Source organism: Nomascus leucogenys, chromosome 9, assembly GCF_006542625.1.
Source record: "Nomascus leucogenys isolate Asia chromosome 9, Asia_NLE_v1, whole genome shotgun sequence".
NCBI lineage: Eukaryota > Metazoa > Chordata > Mammalia > Primates > Hylobatidae > Nomascus > Nomascus leucogenys.
Genome location: NC_044389.1, coordinates 22,351,692 through 22,366,862, shown reverse-complemented (window position 1 = coordinate 22,366,862; position 15,171 = coordinate 22,351,692). Strand labels below are relative to the sequence as shown.

The 15,171-nt window shown below is 35.1% G+C and overlaps 1 protein-coding gene across 1 annotated transcript in view; it reads left to right on the top strand.

The window, feature by feature from the left end:
- CDC73 (cell division cycle 73) overlaps window positions 1-14,736 on the top strand; it is a 132,108-nt gene extending 117,372 nt beyond the window's left edge. The window contains exons 16-17 of the mRNA XM_003264496.3: window positions 10,567-10,708; window positions 11,522-14,736. Coding sequence (XP_003264544.1) covers window positions 10,567-10,708; window positions 11,522-11,558 — 179 coding nt within the window. The 3' untranslated portion in view covers window positions 11,559-14,736. The remainder of the gene's footprint in view (window positions 1-10,566; window positions 10,709-11,521) is intronic.
- The last annotated feature ends 435 nt before the right edge of the window (window positions 14,737-15,171 follow it).

Sequence of the window (15,171 nt, the reverse complement as noted above, 5' to 3'; positions counted from 1 at the left end):
TAAGCCAGAAACTTGGGAGTATATTACCTCTTAGCTCTTAGTTGATCTTTCTGCTTTCACTCTCTGGCTTCCAGTCGTTTTCTCCATCAGATTACACTGTACAGCAATGGGGGAAAACTGAGGGTATTTGGGAGCATCTCTGTGGGCCTTGATAGAAAATTGTATTATATTTTGTTAATGTTGCATAATTATAATGAAATACATCGTTTGAGAGAAGATTAAATACTGATTTGCATAAAATTGCCAAATAAAATCTTTACAAATTTAGAATAAGTTTAAGCTGATATCTGGATATATTTTAGATATGTTATACGTGACGTGGCTATATTTATTTGTTGGTTGACATTTAAAATTTTTTTTTGTTGATACATAATACTTGTATATATTTATGGTGTACATGTGATATTTTGTTACATGGATAGAATGGGTAATGATCAAAGAGTATTTAGGGTATGTATCACCTTGAGTGTTTATTATTTCTGTGTTTTGGGAACATTTCAAGTCATCTCTTCTAGCTGTTTAGAAATGTACATTATTGTTAAGTATAGCCTCCTACTGTGCTTTTGAACATTAGAATTTATTCCTTTGTGCAGCTGTTCACCATGGCATATGTTTAACTTTGTAACAATCCTGCACATGTACCCCTGAACTTAAAAGTTGTAAATTAAAAAAAGAATTTATTTCTTCTACCTGTATGTTTGTACACATTAATCAACCGCTTTTCATCCCTGTCCTTCCCTCCCGCCACACACATACACACACCCTTCCAACCCTCTAGTATGTTACCATTTTACTGTCTACCTCCATGAGATCAACTTTTAACGTTCCCACATATAAGTGAGAACATGGGAAAATTTGTCTTTGTGTGCCTGGTTTCTTTCACTTAATAGAATGACCTTCCAGTTCTATCCATGTCGCCTTGCCACAGATGACAGGATTTCATTCTTTTTTATGGCCACACAGTATTTCAGTGTGTATATATACTACATTTTCTTTATTCATCTGTTGATGGATTTAGGTTGATTCCAAATCTTGACTATTGTGAATAGTGCTACAGTAAACAAGGGGTGCAAGTATCCCTTTGATAAACTGATTTTCTTTCCTTTTGATTAATACCCAGTAGTAGGATTGCTGGATCATCCAGTAGTTCTGTTTTTAGTTTTGAGAAATCTTCATACTGTTTGCTGTAGTGGCTCTACTAACTTACATTTCCACCAACAGTGTAGGAGTTCCCTTTTCTCCGCATCCTTGCCAGCATCTGTTATTTTGTTTTTAGTAATAACCCTTCTAATTGGGGTAAGATGATATTTCATCGTGGTTTTGATTTGATGTTGAATATTTTTTCATATATTTGTTTGCCATTTATTTGTATGTTACCTTTTGAGAAATGTCCGTTCATGTCCTTTTCCCACTTTTTAATGGGATTTTTTTTTAATTGTTGAGTTTCTTGCATATTAGTCCCTTGTTGGAAGAATAGTTTGCAAATATTTTCTCCCATTCAACAGGTTGTTCTTCACACTGTTTATTGTTTCCATTGCTGTACAGAAACTTTTACTTTAATATAATTCCATCTATTTTTGTTGCCTGTGCTTTTGAGGTCTTAGCCATGAAGTCCTTGCCTTGACCAGTGTCCTGAAGCAGTTCTCCAGTGTTTTTCTGTGTTCTCTTGTATTCCACTCAGTTTCTGTGACATCATTATTTTGAATTCTTTTTCTGCTATTTCCTCAGTTTATTTTTCATTGGGATCTGTATCTGGAGAATTATTGTTTTTTTTTTTTTTTTTTTTTTTTTTTTGGAGGTATCATGATTTCTTACTTTTTCTGTTTCTTGTGTCCTGTGTTGATATCTGCACATCTGGTATAAACATTGCTTCTTCTAGTTTTTTGAATTTGCTTTTTTAGGGGAGGACTTTTCTCCGAAGATGTACGTATGATTTTGATTGGGTGGGGCACTTTGGCTTTGGTTCTTCGTACTGGCTGTGTAATTTCTTACCTATAAACAGCGTCAGTGGTGTCTGTGGTTTCCTCAGTGGCTTAAGGTATGCTTGTTAGTGGAGGGTGTGGTGAAGTTTTGCTGGGGTCAGTGACATCAGGCAGGCTAGTCCTTGGGCTCCAGTGGTGGCAGCAGCAGGCTGAGCCTGCCTGTCTTTGAGTCCCAAGGCCGCATATGCTGGCACCTGTGCTAGTGGGTCCAGACATCATCTTGGGTGCCAGCAGTGGCAGTGGTGAGCCTGGAGGGTGAGCAGGTCAGGTTTCTGGGCAGTGGGCAATGGCAGTAGCAGTGAAGGGGCAACCTCTGGCTCCCCAGAGGTCCACACTGTTACCGATTGTGGCTTTGATGGGCTGGACAGGACAGTGTGCAGGCCCACAGCGGGTGTGTATGGGTGGGTAACAATTGTGGTGGTAGTGGCAGGTTGGTTGGGCGTGTCTTCTGCCCCTGGGAAAAGTGTTCAGGTGCCAACAGTGGAGGATGTCGCAGGGCCACCCTCAGGCCCCAAAATGTGTGCTCAGGCACTGCTAGGGCGGCAGAAGGGGAGGACAGATCCCAGCCAAGTTGGCCTGTCTTCAGGCCTCTAGGTCACAGGCAGGGGTGGGGTGTTCTTCAGGTCCTTGGCAGCGTGCTACCAGCACTTGGGTCCTGCTGCTGGGGAGGGCAGCATTGTTTTCAGTGGCAACGGCCAGTAGGCAGGCATCTGGGGCATGTGAGCTTCCGCCGGTTGGTGGCTGTGATTGGGAGAATCTGTCCTCAGGGTGCTTTTAAATACACGACTGTTGGAGTTGTGGGGTCACTGCCAGTGGCTTGCACTTAGGTATCATCATTGTCTGCAGGTTGGCAGGGGGTGGGGGGCTGTCCTCAGGTGCTTCCCCCACCCCCGACTTAGGGTGTAAGGACTCTTGGGCCCCAGGGTAGGATGCAGTCTGGTGGGGGCCGAACCCTCGAAATGGCGCTGTGCTGCATGCAGCTGCTTAGGGCATGTGTAGGACCCAAGCATGAACCTCCTATCTGGAGCATCTTGTGGTCTCTAGGCAGCTTTCTCTGTTGGTGTCAGGACCCCTGAGTGTCATGTGGCTCTCCCCTGGCTAGGATTGCAGGAGTCTGATATGGGAATGTGGACCATTAGGGGTCTCTCACCCTTACCTCACTGGTGAGCCCATCCTGACTTCCCTTCTCCTTCCTTGCCTTAGGTATTTCTGCTCACTTTATCTTTTGAATTCCAGTGCACTCTCTTAGATCATCTATTCAAAGTGTGATTATCTGCTCACTATTTTGGTTCTTTTTGTTTGTTTCTTTTACCCTCCTGGTAACTTACAGAAGGTGGTTCTTCTTTTTGGAGGAGGCAGGTGCCAGATGCCTCTAGTTAGCTATCTTGAAGCCCCTCTCAAGATATTTTTAATGATAAATTTCTTCAAATTATTGCTAGCTACCATTGAAAAAATATTGTTATTTAATAATCTTCTGTATTATCCCTTTATCATTTGTCATGCCATCAGTATATCTAAATATTATTTAAAAGGGCACCTCTTTGATCTCTTTTGCTTTGTTGCTTTCCCCAAAAAATGTTGGCAGCATTCATAAAGTTTGCAAAAACAAGCAATTCTGAGTTGTGTGAAATATTTTACAGTAAATCTATTTTGCTTTGTTGCTTTCCCCCAAAAATGTTGGCAGCATTCATAAAGTTTGCAAAAACAAGCAATTCTGAGTTGTGTGAAATATTTTGTAATTCATTGTGCCACCATAAAACTGGCTTCTTACAAAAGAATTTTATTTCTTTTTCTTCTTTTTTGTTTGTTTGGTGATGGAGTCTTGTTCTGTTGCCCAGGCTGGGGTGCAATCTTGGCTCACTGCAACCCCCAGGTTCAAGCAATTCTCCTGCCTCAGCCTCCTGAGTAGCTGGGATTACAGGCGTACGCCACCATGGCTGGCTAGTTTTTGTATTTGTAGTAGAGACGGGGTTTCATCATGTTGGTCTGGTCGCAAACTCCTGACCTCGGGATCTGCTCGCCTCGGCCTCCCAAAGTGCTGGGATTATAGGCGTGAGCCACCACGCCTGGCTTACTTCTTGTTTTTAACTTCCAGAGGCTTAAAAACTTTTAATACTTTTTCTGAATAAGAAAGATTTTTTTTAATGATAATATGTTGGTGTAAGTTTGTTTCACAGCATTACTTCATGCGAATAAAATGAGTGAAACTTTATATGTTTTTAAAAATTAGCGACTTACACTTTTTGGACTCTAGTATCCCAGCTTTAAATTTAAAAGTTGTCTATTCTGGTGGAAAAATAAATATCAATAAAGATGAAATCTGTTGAAATTATTAAAGAAGACTGTAGGCCATTATGGCTTCAGTTTGATCATTTTAAAAAATGTAACTTACATGCATTCTGAAGAATGATTAGCAAATAGTTGAACAAGTTAGAAAAGAACACCTAAGCAGAATGGAAATGATTAAAATGTTGATTTACACTGAATGCATGAGTTTTAAAAATTTTTTTAATTGACAAATTTATTTTACACATATGAATACTACTTTGCAAGTAAGTTTTTTGAACATTATTACATGTAGCCCCTTTAATGAATTTGTTTGATTAAATTCAAAATGAATAATTTATGTCTGATGAAGAGACTTATTTATAAAAGCAAATAAATTAGAAATAAGTTTATTTTTCTGGGCACAAATTATTCATTTTAAATTTTTATCAAGAATTGAATCTTGATTAGTTGTTAACATTAAAAGCCAATATGCTAGCAAGCAATATGAAACAAGCAATCCATAAAATAGCTATGAGAAAAAACTTTAAAAGTCAATTGTTTTCTCTTTAGAACCTCTTGTACCAGGTTATGATACGGATCATAATCATATGCTAGTGAAAAAGCAAAAAATTGGGGGTGGGGAAACAACATTTGTACATGCACATGCAAAACAAAAGCTCCTTTGATAATAAAGGGATTGCAGGTATAATGATAACTAGCTGGGATGATTCAACTTGATTATTAAGGAGATAAAAAGATTGTTAAGTCATTATTTTATAACCTAACCTGTTTTTAGTACAACTAATTGGGAAATTTTGCCCTAGAATGTATCACCTGCTGAACAATCCAGAGTTGTCTTTTAAAAATGGCAATCATATAATTTCACCTTCTTCTTGTAAACTTTCCAGTGGCTTACTATCTATCACATGTGGAATAAAATTCAGATTTCTTACACTGTAGCTGAGAATGTATATATAGGCCATTGCCTACAAAAAAAGTTAAACTGAAGCTGGTTGTGATGGTGTGTGCCTGCAGTCCCAGCTGCTAGAGAGGTTGGGCCAGGAGGGTCACTTGAGCCCAGAAGTTTGAGGCCCTGGCCTGCATAGTGAGACCCTGTCTCAAACCAACCAACCAGCCAAACAAACAAAATAGCAAGTGTAACGTTTCTTAACATTTTTTAAAAAAATTATTCTTCAACATAGGACATTCCATGCTTGCTTCTGTCTTGGGATCTTTGTGTCAGCTGTTCCTTCTGCCTAAAATCTTCCTCTCCCAAATCTTTGCAGAACTTGTTTTTTCAATTACCTGCTGCTGGACAATCTTGAGAACCCCTCTCTGAATACTGTTGACAAAAACCTCCCACACATGTAGTATGTCCTTATTCTGCCTTATTTTTCCTCAGTAGCATTTATACTGTCTGAATATTGTATATTTATCTGTTAAACTGTTGACTCTTAGAATATAAACTCCTTTAGGGTGGAGACTTTGTCTTGGTCACTATGTGTCTTTAGTGCCTACAATAGTGCCTAATATGTAGTAGACAATATATGTTAGATATATCTTTGATTACAATTTTTTAGTGTAACTTTTAAAATTGCCATATAATTGTACGTATTTATGGGGTATATAGTGATGTTTTGATACATACAATGTATAGTTATCAGATTATCATAATTAGCATAGCTATCATCTCAAATGTTTATCATTCTTTGTTTTGGGAATAGTCAGTATCCTCCTTCTAGCTATTTGAAGCTATGTATTATTGTTAACTGTAATCCTATAGTGGTATGGAACACTCGAACTTATTTCTTCTATCCAGCCATAACAAATCTGTCTCTATTCCTCCCTCCCCTCTACTCTTCCCAGCCACTAGTATTTTCTGTTGCACTTTTTACTTCTGTGAGTTCAAGTTTTTTTTAGCTTCCACATATGAGAGAGAACTTGTGGTGTTTAACTTTATGTTTCTGGCTTGTTTCACTTAACATAATGTCCTCCATTTCCATCCATGTTGCCACAAATGACAGGATTTCAGTTTTTTTATGGCCGAATAGTATTTTATTGTGTACATGTATGCCACATTTTCTTTATCCATTTATCTGTTGTTGGACCCTTAGGTTGATTACCTATCTTCGCTGTTGTGAATAGTACTGTGAGTAGAATGCATTAAACGTGGGGGTGCAGATATCTCTTCAGTATACTCATTTCCTTTCATTTGGATAAATGCCCATTAATGAGGTTGCTGGATCATATGGTAGTTCTATTGGTAGTTTTTTGAGAACTCTAGACTCTTCTCCATAGTGGCTCTACTAGTTTATATTCCCACCAACAATGTGTAAGAGTTGCCCTTTCTCCACATCCTCTGGAGCATTTGGTATTTTCTTGTCTTTTTTATAATTGCCATCCCAACTGGAGTGAGATGATACCTCATTGTGGTTTTGATTTGCATTTCCTGACGATTAGTGACATTGAGCGTATTTTAATATATTTGTTGACTGTTTTTGTGTCTTCTTTTGAGAAATGTCTGTTTAGATCATTTCCACATTATAAAATCTGATTTTTTTATGCTTTGAAATTTTTAAGTTTCTAGTGTATTCTGAGTATTAATCGCCTGTCAGATGAGTAATTTGCTAATATTTTCTCCCGTTCTTTAGGTTGTCTTTTCACTCTGTTGATTGTTTCCTTTACTGTGCAGAAGCTTTTTAGTTTGATATAATCTCATTTGTTTATTTTTGTTTTTGTTGCCAGTGCTTTTATTCATAAAGCCTTTTCCCAGACCAATGTCCTGAAGTGTTTTCTCTATGTTTTCTTCCAGTAATTTTATAATTTGGGGTCTTATATTTAGGTCTTGAGTTGATTTTGTGTGGGGTGAGAGGTAGGAATCTAGTTTCATTCTTCTGTATATAGAGATATACAGTTTTCCCTGCATCATTTATTGAGGACTATCTTTTCCCCAGTGGAAGTTAAATTGTTCTTGTTTGCAGATGCCATGATCTTATATTTATAAAAACCTGAAGACTTTACCAAAAATACTCTTAGAACTGGTAAATGAATTCAGTAAAATTGCAGGATACAAAATCATCATACAAAAACCACTAGCATGGTGGTACATGAACAGTGAACTAGCTGAAAAAGAAATCAAGAAGGCAGTCCCATTTATAGTAGCTATCAAAAAACACCATTAAAATTCCTAGCAGTTTTTTTCTCTTCATCATTTCTTACCAAATTTTGTTAGTTTTCATTCCCCACTTATCTCTTGCCACCCATATATATTCTATTCTATTGAAGAAAATTCTCTCTTTATCCTCTAGCTTAATAAACTCTAATTATTCTCTACTAAATACTTTACAGTGATTCTCCATGTCACTTAAATATTATAAAAACTACTTAATATGGCCTGCAAGCCTAACATTTTTCTGAACCTCTGTGCTATATATATCCCTTCACTACATTATTTTGCACGATGCAGTTCTATTAACTTTCTCTAGTTTGTAGACTAATCCATTTTCTCTTTGAGCATGATCATCTTGTTCACTAGGTCACTTTTGTTCTGTGCTCGCTTAATTTGTACTTGGCCTTTAGATCTTAGGTTAGACATCAGTACTTTTGCAAGGTTTTTGACTGAATTTGTGTGTGTAAGGTACAAGGCATAGCTTGTTTTGTGCTTTGCTTTATCATGCTTTGCAGAATTTTTTTTGTGAACAAATTGGTTTGTGGCAACCTGTGTGTTGATAAGTCTATTGGCACCATTTGTCCAACAGTGTGTGTCTCTTTCGTATTGGTGATTTTTACAATTTTTACAATATTTCAAACTTTCATTATTTTATATCTGTTATGGTGATTTGGAACTACTGATCTTTGATGTTACTGTTAAAATTGTTTTGGGCACCACAAACCACAACCATATAAGATGGCAAACTTAAATTGATAACTGTTGTTCTGACTGCCCCACTGACCAGTTAGTCCCTCATCTCTCTCTCTCTCTCTCTTCAGGCCTCTCTTTTTCCTGAGACACAGCAGTATTGAAATTAAGCCAATTAATAACCCTACAGTGACCTCCGAGTGTTTAAATGAAAGGAAGAGTTGCACATCTCTCATTTTAAACCAAAAGTTAGACATGATTAAGCTTAGTAAGGAAGGCATGTCAAAAGCTGAGACAGGCCAAAAGCTAGTCCTATTATGCCAAACAGTTAGCTAAGTTGTGAATGCAAAGGAAAACTTCTTCAGGGAAGTTAAAAGTGCTACTCCAGTCAACACACAAATAATAAGAAAGCAAAACAACTGTATTGCTGATATGGGGAAAGCTTGTTTGGTATGGAAAGCAGATCAAACCAGCCATAATATTCTGCTAAGCCAAAGCCTGATCCTGAGCAATGCCCTAACTCTCTTCAGTTCTGTGAAGGCTGAGAGAGGAGAGAATTCTGCAGAAGAAAAGTTGGAAGGTAGCAGTGGATGGTTCATGGATTTAAGGAAGTAAGCCATCTCTATAACATAAAAGTGTAAGGTGAAGCAGCAAGTGCTGATAAAGAAGCTGCAGCAAGTTATCCAGAAGATACAGTGAATATTATTGATGAAGTTGACTACACTAAACAACACATTTTCATCGTAGATGAAACAGCCGGTTATTGGAAGAAGATCCATCTGGTACTTTTATAGTTGCAAAGAAGTCTGTGCTTTGGCTTCAAGACTTCAGAGGACAGACTGACTCTTTTGTTAGGGGCTAATACAGCTGGGGACTTCAAGTTGCAACCGGTGGTCACTTACCATTCTAAATATCCTAGGCCAGCTAAGAATTATACTAAGTCTACTCTGCCTGTGCTTTAGAAATGGAACAAAAAAGCGTGAATGACAGCACATCGGTTTACAGCAGGGTTCAGTGAATATTTTAAGCCCACTGTTGAAACCTACTGCTCAGAAAGAAAGATTCTTTTCAAAATATTAGTGCTGATTGACAGTGTACCTAGTCACCCAAGAGCTCTGATGAAGGTGTTCAAGGGGATGAATGTTGTTTTCATGATTACTAACACATCTATTCCTAAGCCCGTAGATCAAGGAGTAATTTAGACTTTTCAGGATTTATTATTTAAGAAATAGGTTTTGTAATGCTGTAGCTGCTATAGATAGTGATTCCTCTGATGGATCAGGGAAAAGTAAATTGAAACTTTTCTAGATAAGATTTACCATTCTAGATGCCATTAAGAACATTTGTGATTAATAGGAGGAAGTCAAAATATTAACATAACCAGAAGTTTAGAAGAAGTTGATTCCTACCTTCATGGTTCATAGATGACTTTGAGAGGTTCAAGACTTCAGTGGAGGAAATAAAGATGGGGTGTGGAAATAGCAAGTGAACTAGGATTAGAAGTGGAGCTTGAAGATGTGACTGAATTGCTGCACTCTCATGCTGGAACTTGAATGGATGAGGAGTTCCTTCTTACAGATGAGCAAAGAAAGTGGTTTTTTTGAGATAGAATTCACTCCAGTGAGCACTTTTGTGAAGATGCCATAAACATTGTTGAAATGACAACAAAGAATTTAGAACATGACATAAATATAATAAAGCGGCAGAGTTTGAGAGGATTAACTCCAATTTTAAAGGAAGTTCTTCTGTAAGTAAAATGCTGTCAAATATTATCACATACTGCAGAGAAATCTTTTGTGAAAGGCAGAGTCAATCAGTGCAGCAAACTTCATTGTTGTCTTATTTTCAGAAATTGCTACAGCCACCCTAACCTTCGTCAGCCACCACACCCTATTCAGTCAACAGCCATCAACATTGAGGCATAATCCTACACCAGCAAAAAAAAATTAGGACTTGCTAAAGGGTCAGATGATTGTTAGCATTTTTTAGCAAGAAAGTACATTTTAATTAGGGCATGTACATTGTTTTTTAGACATAATGCTATTGCACACTTAATATAGACTATGATACAGTGTTAACGTAACTTTTATAAAAATGCAGTGAGGTACCAGGAAATATGCGTAACTCATTTTATTATGATACTTACTTTATTGCGGTGGTCTGGAACTGAACCCACAATATCTCCAAGGTATGGTTGCATTCTTGTGTTTCTGTGATAACCTACCACCCTTATAGTCTTTCTTACTGTCCTTCACTAGACTATATGCATTTTATCTTACCTTATTTCTCATTTTAGTCTCCAGTGGCTGGCATGTATAAACCCTGAATGTTTTTAAAGATAATATTTTAAAAGATCACTTTAGTTATAATATGGCTTCAGTTGGTGGAAGAAAGAAATTTTTTTCTTTTTTTTTATTTTGAGTAAAAAATGATTACTTCTCTCCACCCCATCTATAGTTAAAGCCTTCCATCTGAAGTATGATGAAGTTCGTCTGGATCCAAATGTTCAGAAATGGGATGTAACAGTATTAGAACTCAGCTATCACAAACGTCATTTGGATAGACCAGTGTTCTTACGGTTTTGGGAAACATTGGACAGGTAATTCCGATTCTAAAATATGCTTATGTGTGTTTTATTGTAATTTTTGTCTCAGTTAAATTTTAAGTTCCATAAAGTTGTCAGTCTTATTCCCTAATTCCCGTCTTTCAACATTAACTTGATGCTTATCTTCAGTAAATAATTAACAATTTTTTTGTGTGTAATTACTTTAGATGGAGAGTTTAATATAGCCTGATAGAAGTAACACTAAACTGAGTCAGAAGACTTAGACTTTAGTCTTGGTTTTGTAATCTGTCTCTAATGATCTGTGTGACCTTTTTGAAGCTTATTTTCTATCCAAGGAACTTTTGATTAAGAGAACCCTATGTTTTTGCAAGTACTGAAAGATCTCTGATTCTGGATTTATTTGTGTTATGGATGGTTCACAAAAGGAAATGAATTTTTAAAATTTATTTTAATTACTAGTATAGTGTTCATAAAGCCCTTTACGTTAATAACAGTTTTATAATTGGCAAATTTAAGAACAGCATATGATCACAGTAAATACCACTGCATCTCGGTTCTCTTTGAGGTATGCTCCTTAAAATCTGTAACATTTTTGGTGCAAGTCTCTCATGATATATGTGAAACATATATTATTTTAGCTAGAAGCTCTTAGATTATATTACTTAATAAGAGGAGTGTTAATTCTAGCTTATTCCAGAAGTCTTTATATTTCTAGTTTTCTAGAAAACAGCATTTTATTCTGTTGATTTTAAGTTTTAAGAAATGTCAGCTTGTTTTTACATGCATTTTTCTAAAAATTCTAAAATTCCTATAGTCATTATAACCTACCATAATATTTTTTTTCAGGTACATGGTAAAGCATAAATCCCACTTGAGATTCTGAATTATTTGGCCCCTCCATTTCTGGAAATTGAGACTCAAGCTTTATGAATTTATCAAGAACTTAAAAATGAAGAAGGTCACAGATTGATCTTTTATAAGACCTTATTTGATGCTTTGTGCTTCAAGGAGATGATGCCTGTCATCCATATAAGCAAACTTTTTGGCTTACAACTATTTTTTTAATAATTAGCCTTCTAGTCTGTAATGGAAATTGTATATTTTGATAGAAGTTTTTTCTCCATTGGTTAAATTAGCATTACTTAAAATTTGTTTCTTTAGAAAATAAATGCAGGTTATAAATGTGTGTATATTTAGAGATTATAAGGCTCTCTGAGCCATCTTCTGATTTTTCATTGCTCTATAATTCTTTTTACTGAAAATACTATGTTATGAATGGTATTAAATTTTAGTCTCTGGAACATCCAAAACCAAGCAAAGGGATGTGACTATTTTGAATGAATCAGAATGTCAACTTGTATGTACACTATATCTACACTTGCTCTTTATTTAAAAAGAATAATGAAAAATCAAGATCAATTCTTCAGTTTGATTGAACTGTTCAGCCTTTTCAAGATGTCTTTATTTACAAATGATTACATTTAAATGAATGTACATTCTTCTCAATGAGTTTGGTGATTTTGAAACCTAGAATGATGTGTTTCTATCTGTAATATCTTTCCATTTGAAAAAAATCTCAAAACACAGATTAAAACCACAATAGGCTGTAGTATTTTTTATTTTGGGAGCCAGAGTATGATTTGGGGGAAGAATATGTATCAGCCCTATTGCAGTATAACTTTAAGCTCCTTTTCTCTTTAGTCCACTTTTGATTCTAATTTTTATGGTATAGGATTTTGAATCTTCTATTTTAAGCTTGTCAGTCTTGGAGTTCTTATCTTCCATTATCCCTAAATATTGATAAACTCCCAGGCACCAAAGAAAACATTTGCTTAATTGTCTGAAAAGAAACAAGAGAAAAACACTGGTATTTTTATGTGTGTATTCAATATGGTATAAAATAGAAAAAGTATATTTTAGCTTAGTGAAATATTTTACTATTTCTCTACTTTAGACAAAATGTTGCATCCAAGGTACATCAAGTGACCATTTGCCTTGAACCTTGATTTCACTTTGTTTTTTTTTCCTTAAAAGCAACTAGGAGGCTTTACTTTCCTAAACTGTTTTTGCCATTGGAATTTTTGCTGATCACAGTCTTACATCATTTTTTTCTCCATTTTTATTCCCAGCAGTTTTCTCCTAGGTTAACATATTTTTGGTGAACATTTAGGCCTTTCATAGGTATTAAGCTGACATTATCTAGCTTCTTAATGAAATTTAACACTGTCACAAAAATGAGAAGAAATTATTTTTTAAGTAATCACATAGTTCATACCACTAGTAACTAGAAAAGATATTTATTCACATGATATTTGCAAGGCTTTTCAGAACAGTCAGCATTTTAAATTACTAGATTTTAGCATACTTACAAGGTTTGAACAGATTCTACCCCTATTTTCCTCCTTCGTAGCATCTTCTTTCCTTAAAGATAAAAGAAAACTCAAATTTGTTCACATTAGGCTTTCTTAGCATATAAATCTGTTTCCAAAATAAATTACATGTTGTGTAAACTTTCTCCATGATGAAATAGTCAAGGACCAGAATCTGTGATATTTTTATGTAAGATTACTTGTCAGGACTACTACAAGTCAATATGAACTACCTTCCCATAAAGATTTTTGGTATTTGTACTTGTTTATGAACTTTACTTGAGACAGAACGTGGTTAAAATTAGGAACATCTACTTTGAACGAGGTTTATTTTTCTATTTTGAATTTGCCTTATGTATATTCAAAGGCTTATGGAAATACTGTAAAGGAACATTAGGAAAAGGACAAATATGCTATAACCATCTATCTTAAAATCAGACCCTTAGTATAAGCACCTCTTTTTCTCTTTGACAATTTAGTCTCTTATTTAGGTCCATGTAATTAATTTCATTCCATTATTTTTTAGCTGTTTATTCTAAAAAACAAAAATTTTCAGCCAGTCCCTATTTATTCTCCCATGACATGGTCCTGTAGAGCAGTACTTAACACAGTGCCTTGCACATAGTAGGCATTCAGTAAATACTTATATGCATGAATGAATAATGTATTTTCAATGTAACAAATTTATTATAAAAGTGTAGTTTGACTCTTCTTGGTCTTGGAGTTTGAGAGTACAGAATTACAGGGAATGAAGAGAGGTATAAGTAGATATTTTAATGGAAATGAAGTATAAATTAATAACTTGACTTACCCCTCCGTAAGTTACTGCTAACTGGAGATACCCTTGTATGCCCAACCGTAAAGGAAAGTTCTATTTATATACTTACAGGAAATTCTTCTCAGTCAGGGAACAGTAAGAAATACGTAGGTTTCAATCAGTTGTTCTCAACCCTGACTGCATTTTAGAATCATTTGGAGAGTTTTTAAAAATATCCATGCCTGAATCTTGATTCCCATTTTCATGTAATTTGAGACAAGACCTGGTCATCAGTATTTTTTTTTTTAAAGTTCTCCAGGTAATTTGAATGTGCAGGAAGGATTCAGAATCACTGGTTTAATTTGTTATTGAAAACAATACCAGTATTAAATGTGTTTCCTCTTCCTTCTTTTCTGTATGTGTGTGTGGTTTTTGATTTGTTGTTGTTGTTGTTGTTGTTTTGTGGCCATCCTTTGCACTAGACCATCCTTGTTATTGGTGGTATTGGCCTATATTTCCATTGACAAATGCAATTTTTAATTATTTATTTAATATAGGAGTATTTTACTGTTTAATATTTAAACAATGTTTAATGTATTTCATTATTAACTAGTATTATAGTTTGTTTTTTTCCCATGTCTCCATGACTTTTACTAACATTTGTTTTTAGCAGCACAACAGTAATCCATATAGAAACAACTAATTAATAATGAGGAAAATCTCAAAATTTTTAAGGCAGAAAGAAGTATTAATTTTTGATCTGCCATGTAGAATGAGACAAATACAATTTGCTTATGAAAGGAAAGTGGCATACTTTTAAATTGGTCTACACAGAAAAGTAAAAGTAAACTATTCATTTAAACAAGATTCGTTATCTCATAAATATTGAGGGAATATTTTTCCTAAATAAAAATTTTCGTGACTGCTAACAAAAATTAAAGTGATTACATTGTTCTTTTTTGGAGGAGTGGGGAGCAATATTTGTTGAACTAAAGTATATAAAATTTTTTGAGACTAGCAGTGTATTTTATAATATTACAAATACAACAATTATTTATAAAAGGTCAAATTAATGGCTTAGAAAGTAGCTTTAAACTTTGTATTTTGAAATTGCTTGTTTAAATGCAAAATTATGAGTAAGATAAGTCTTTTTAAATTTTTTATTTTTAATTTTTTTGGAAGTTTATTAAAGCCCTTCATATACACATACTTTTTAAAAAAGGATTCTTAATAAAGAAATTATTGGTTTGTCTGGTTAAAGTCCATATAGAATGCTGAAAAGTAATTTATAAAATAAGAACTATAGAAATTTGTTCTCAGCTGAAAAGTTGGCAGCTGCTCTGTTTCTTTAAAAAAGTACAACATGAAAA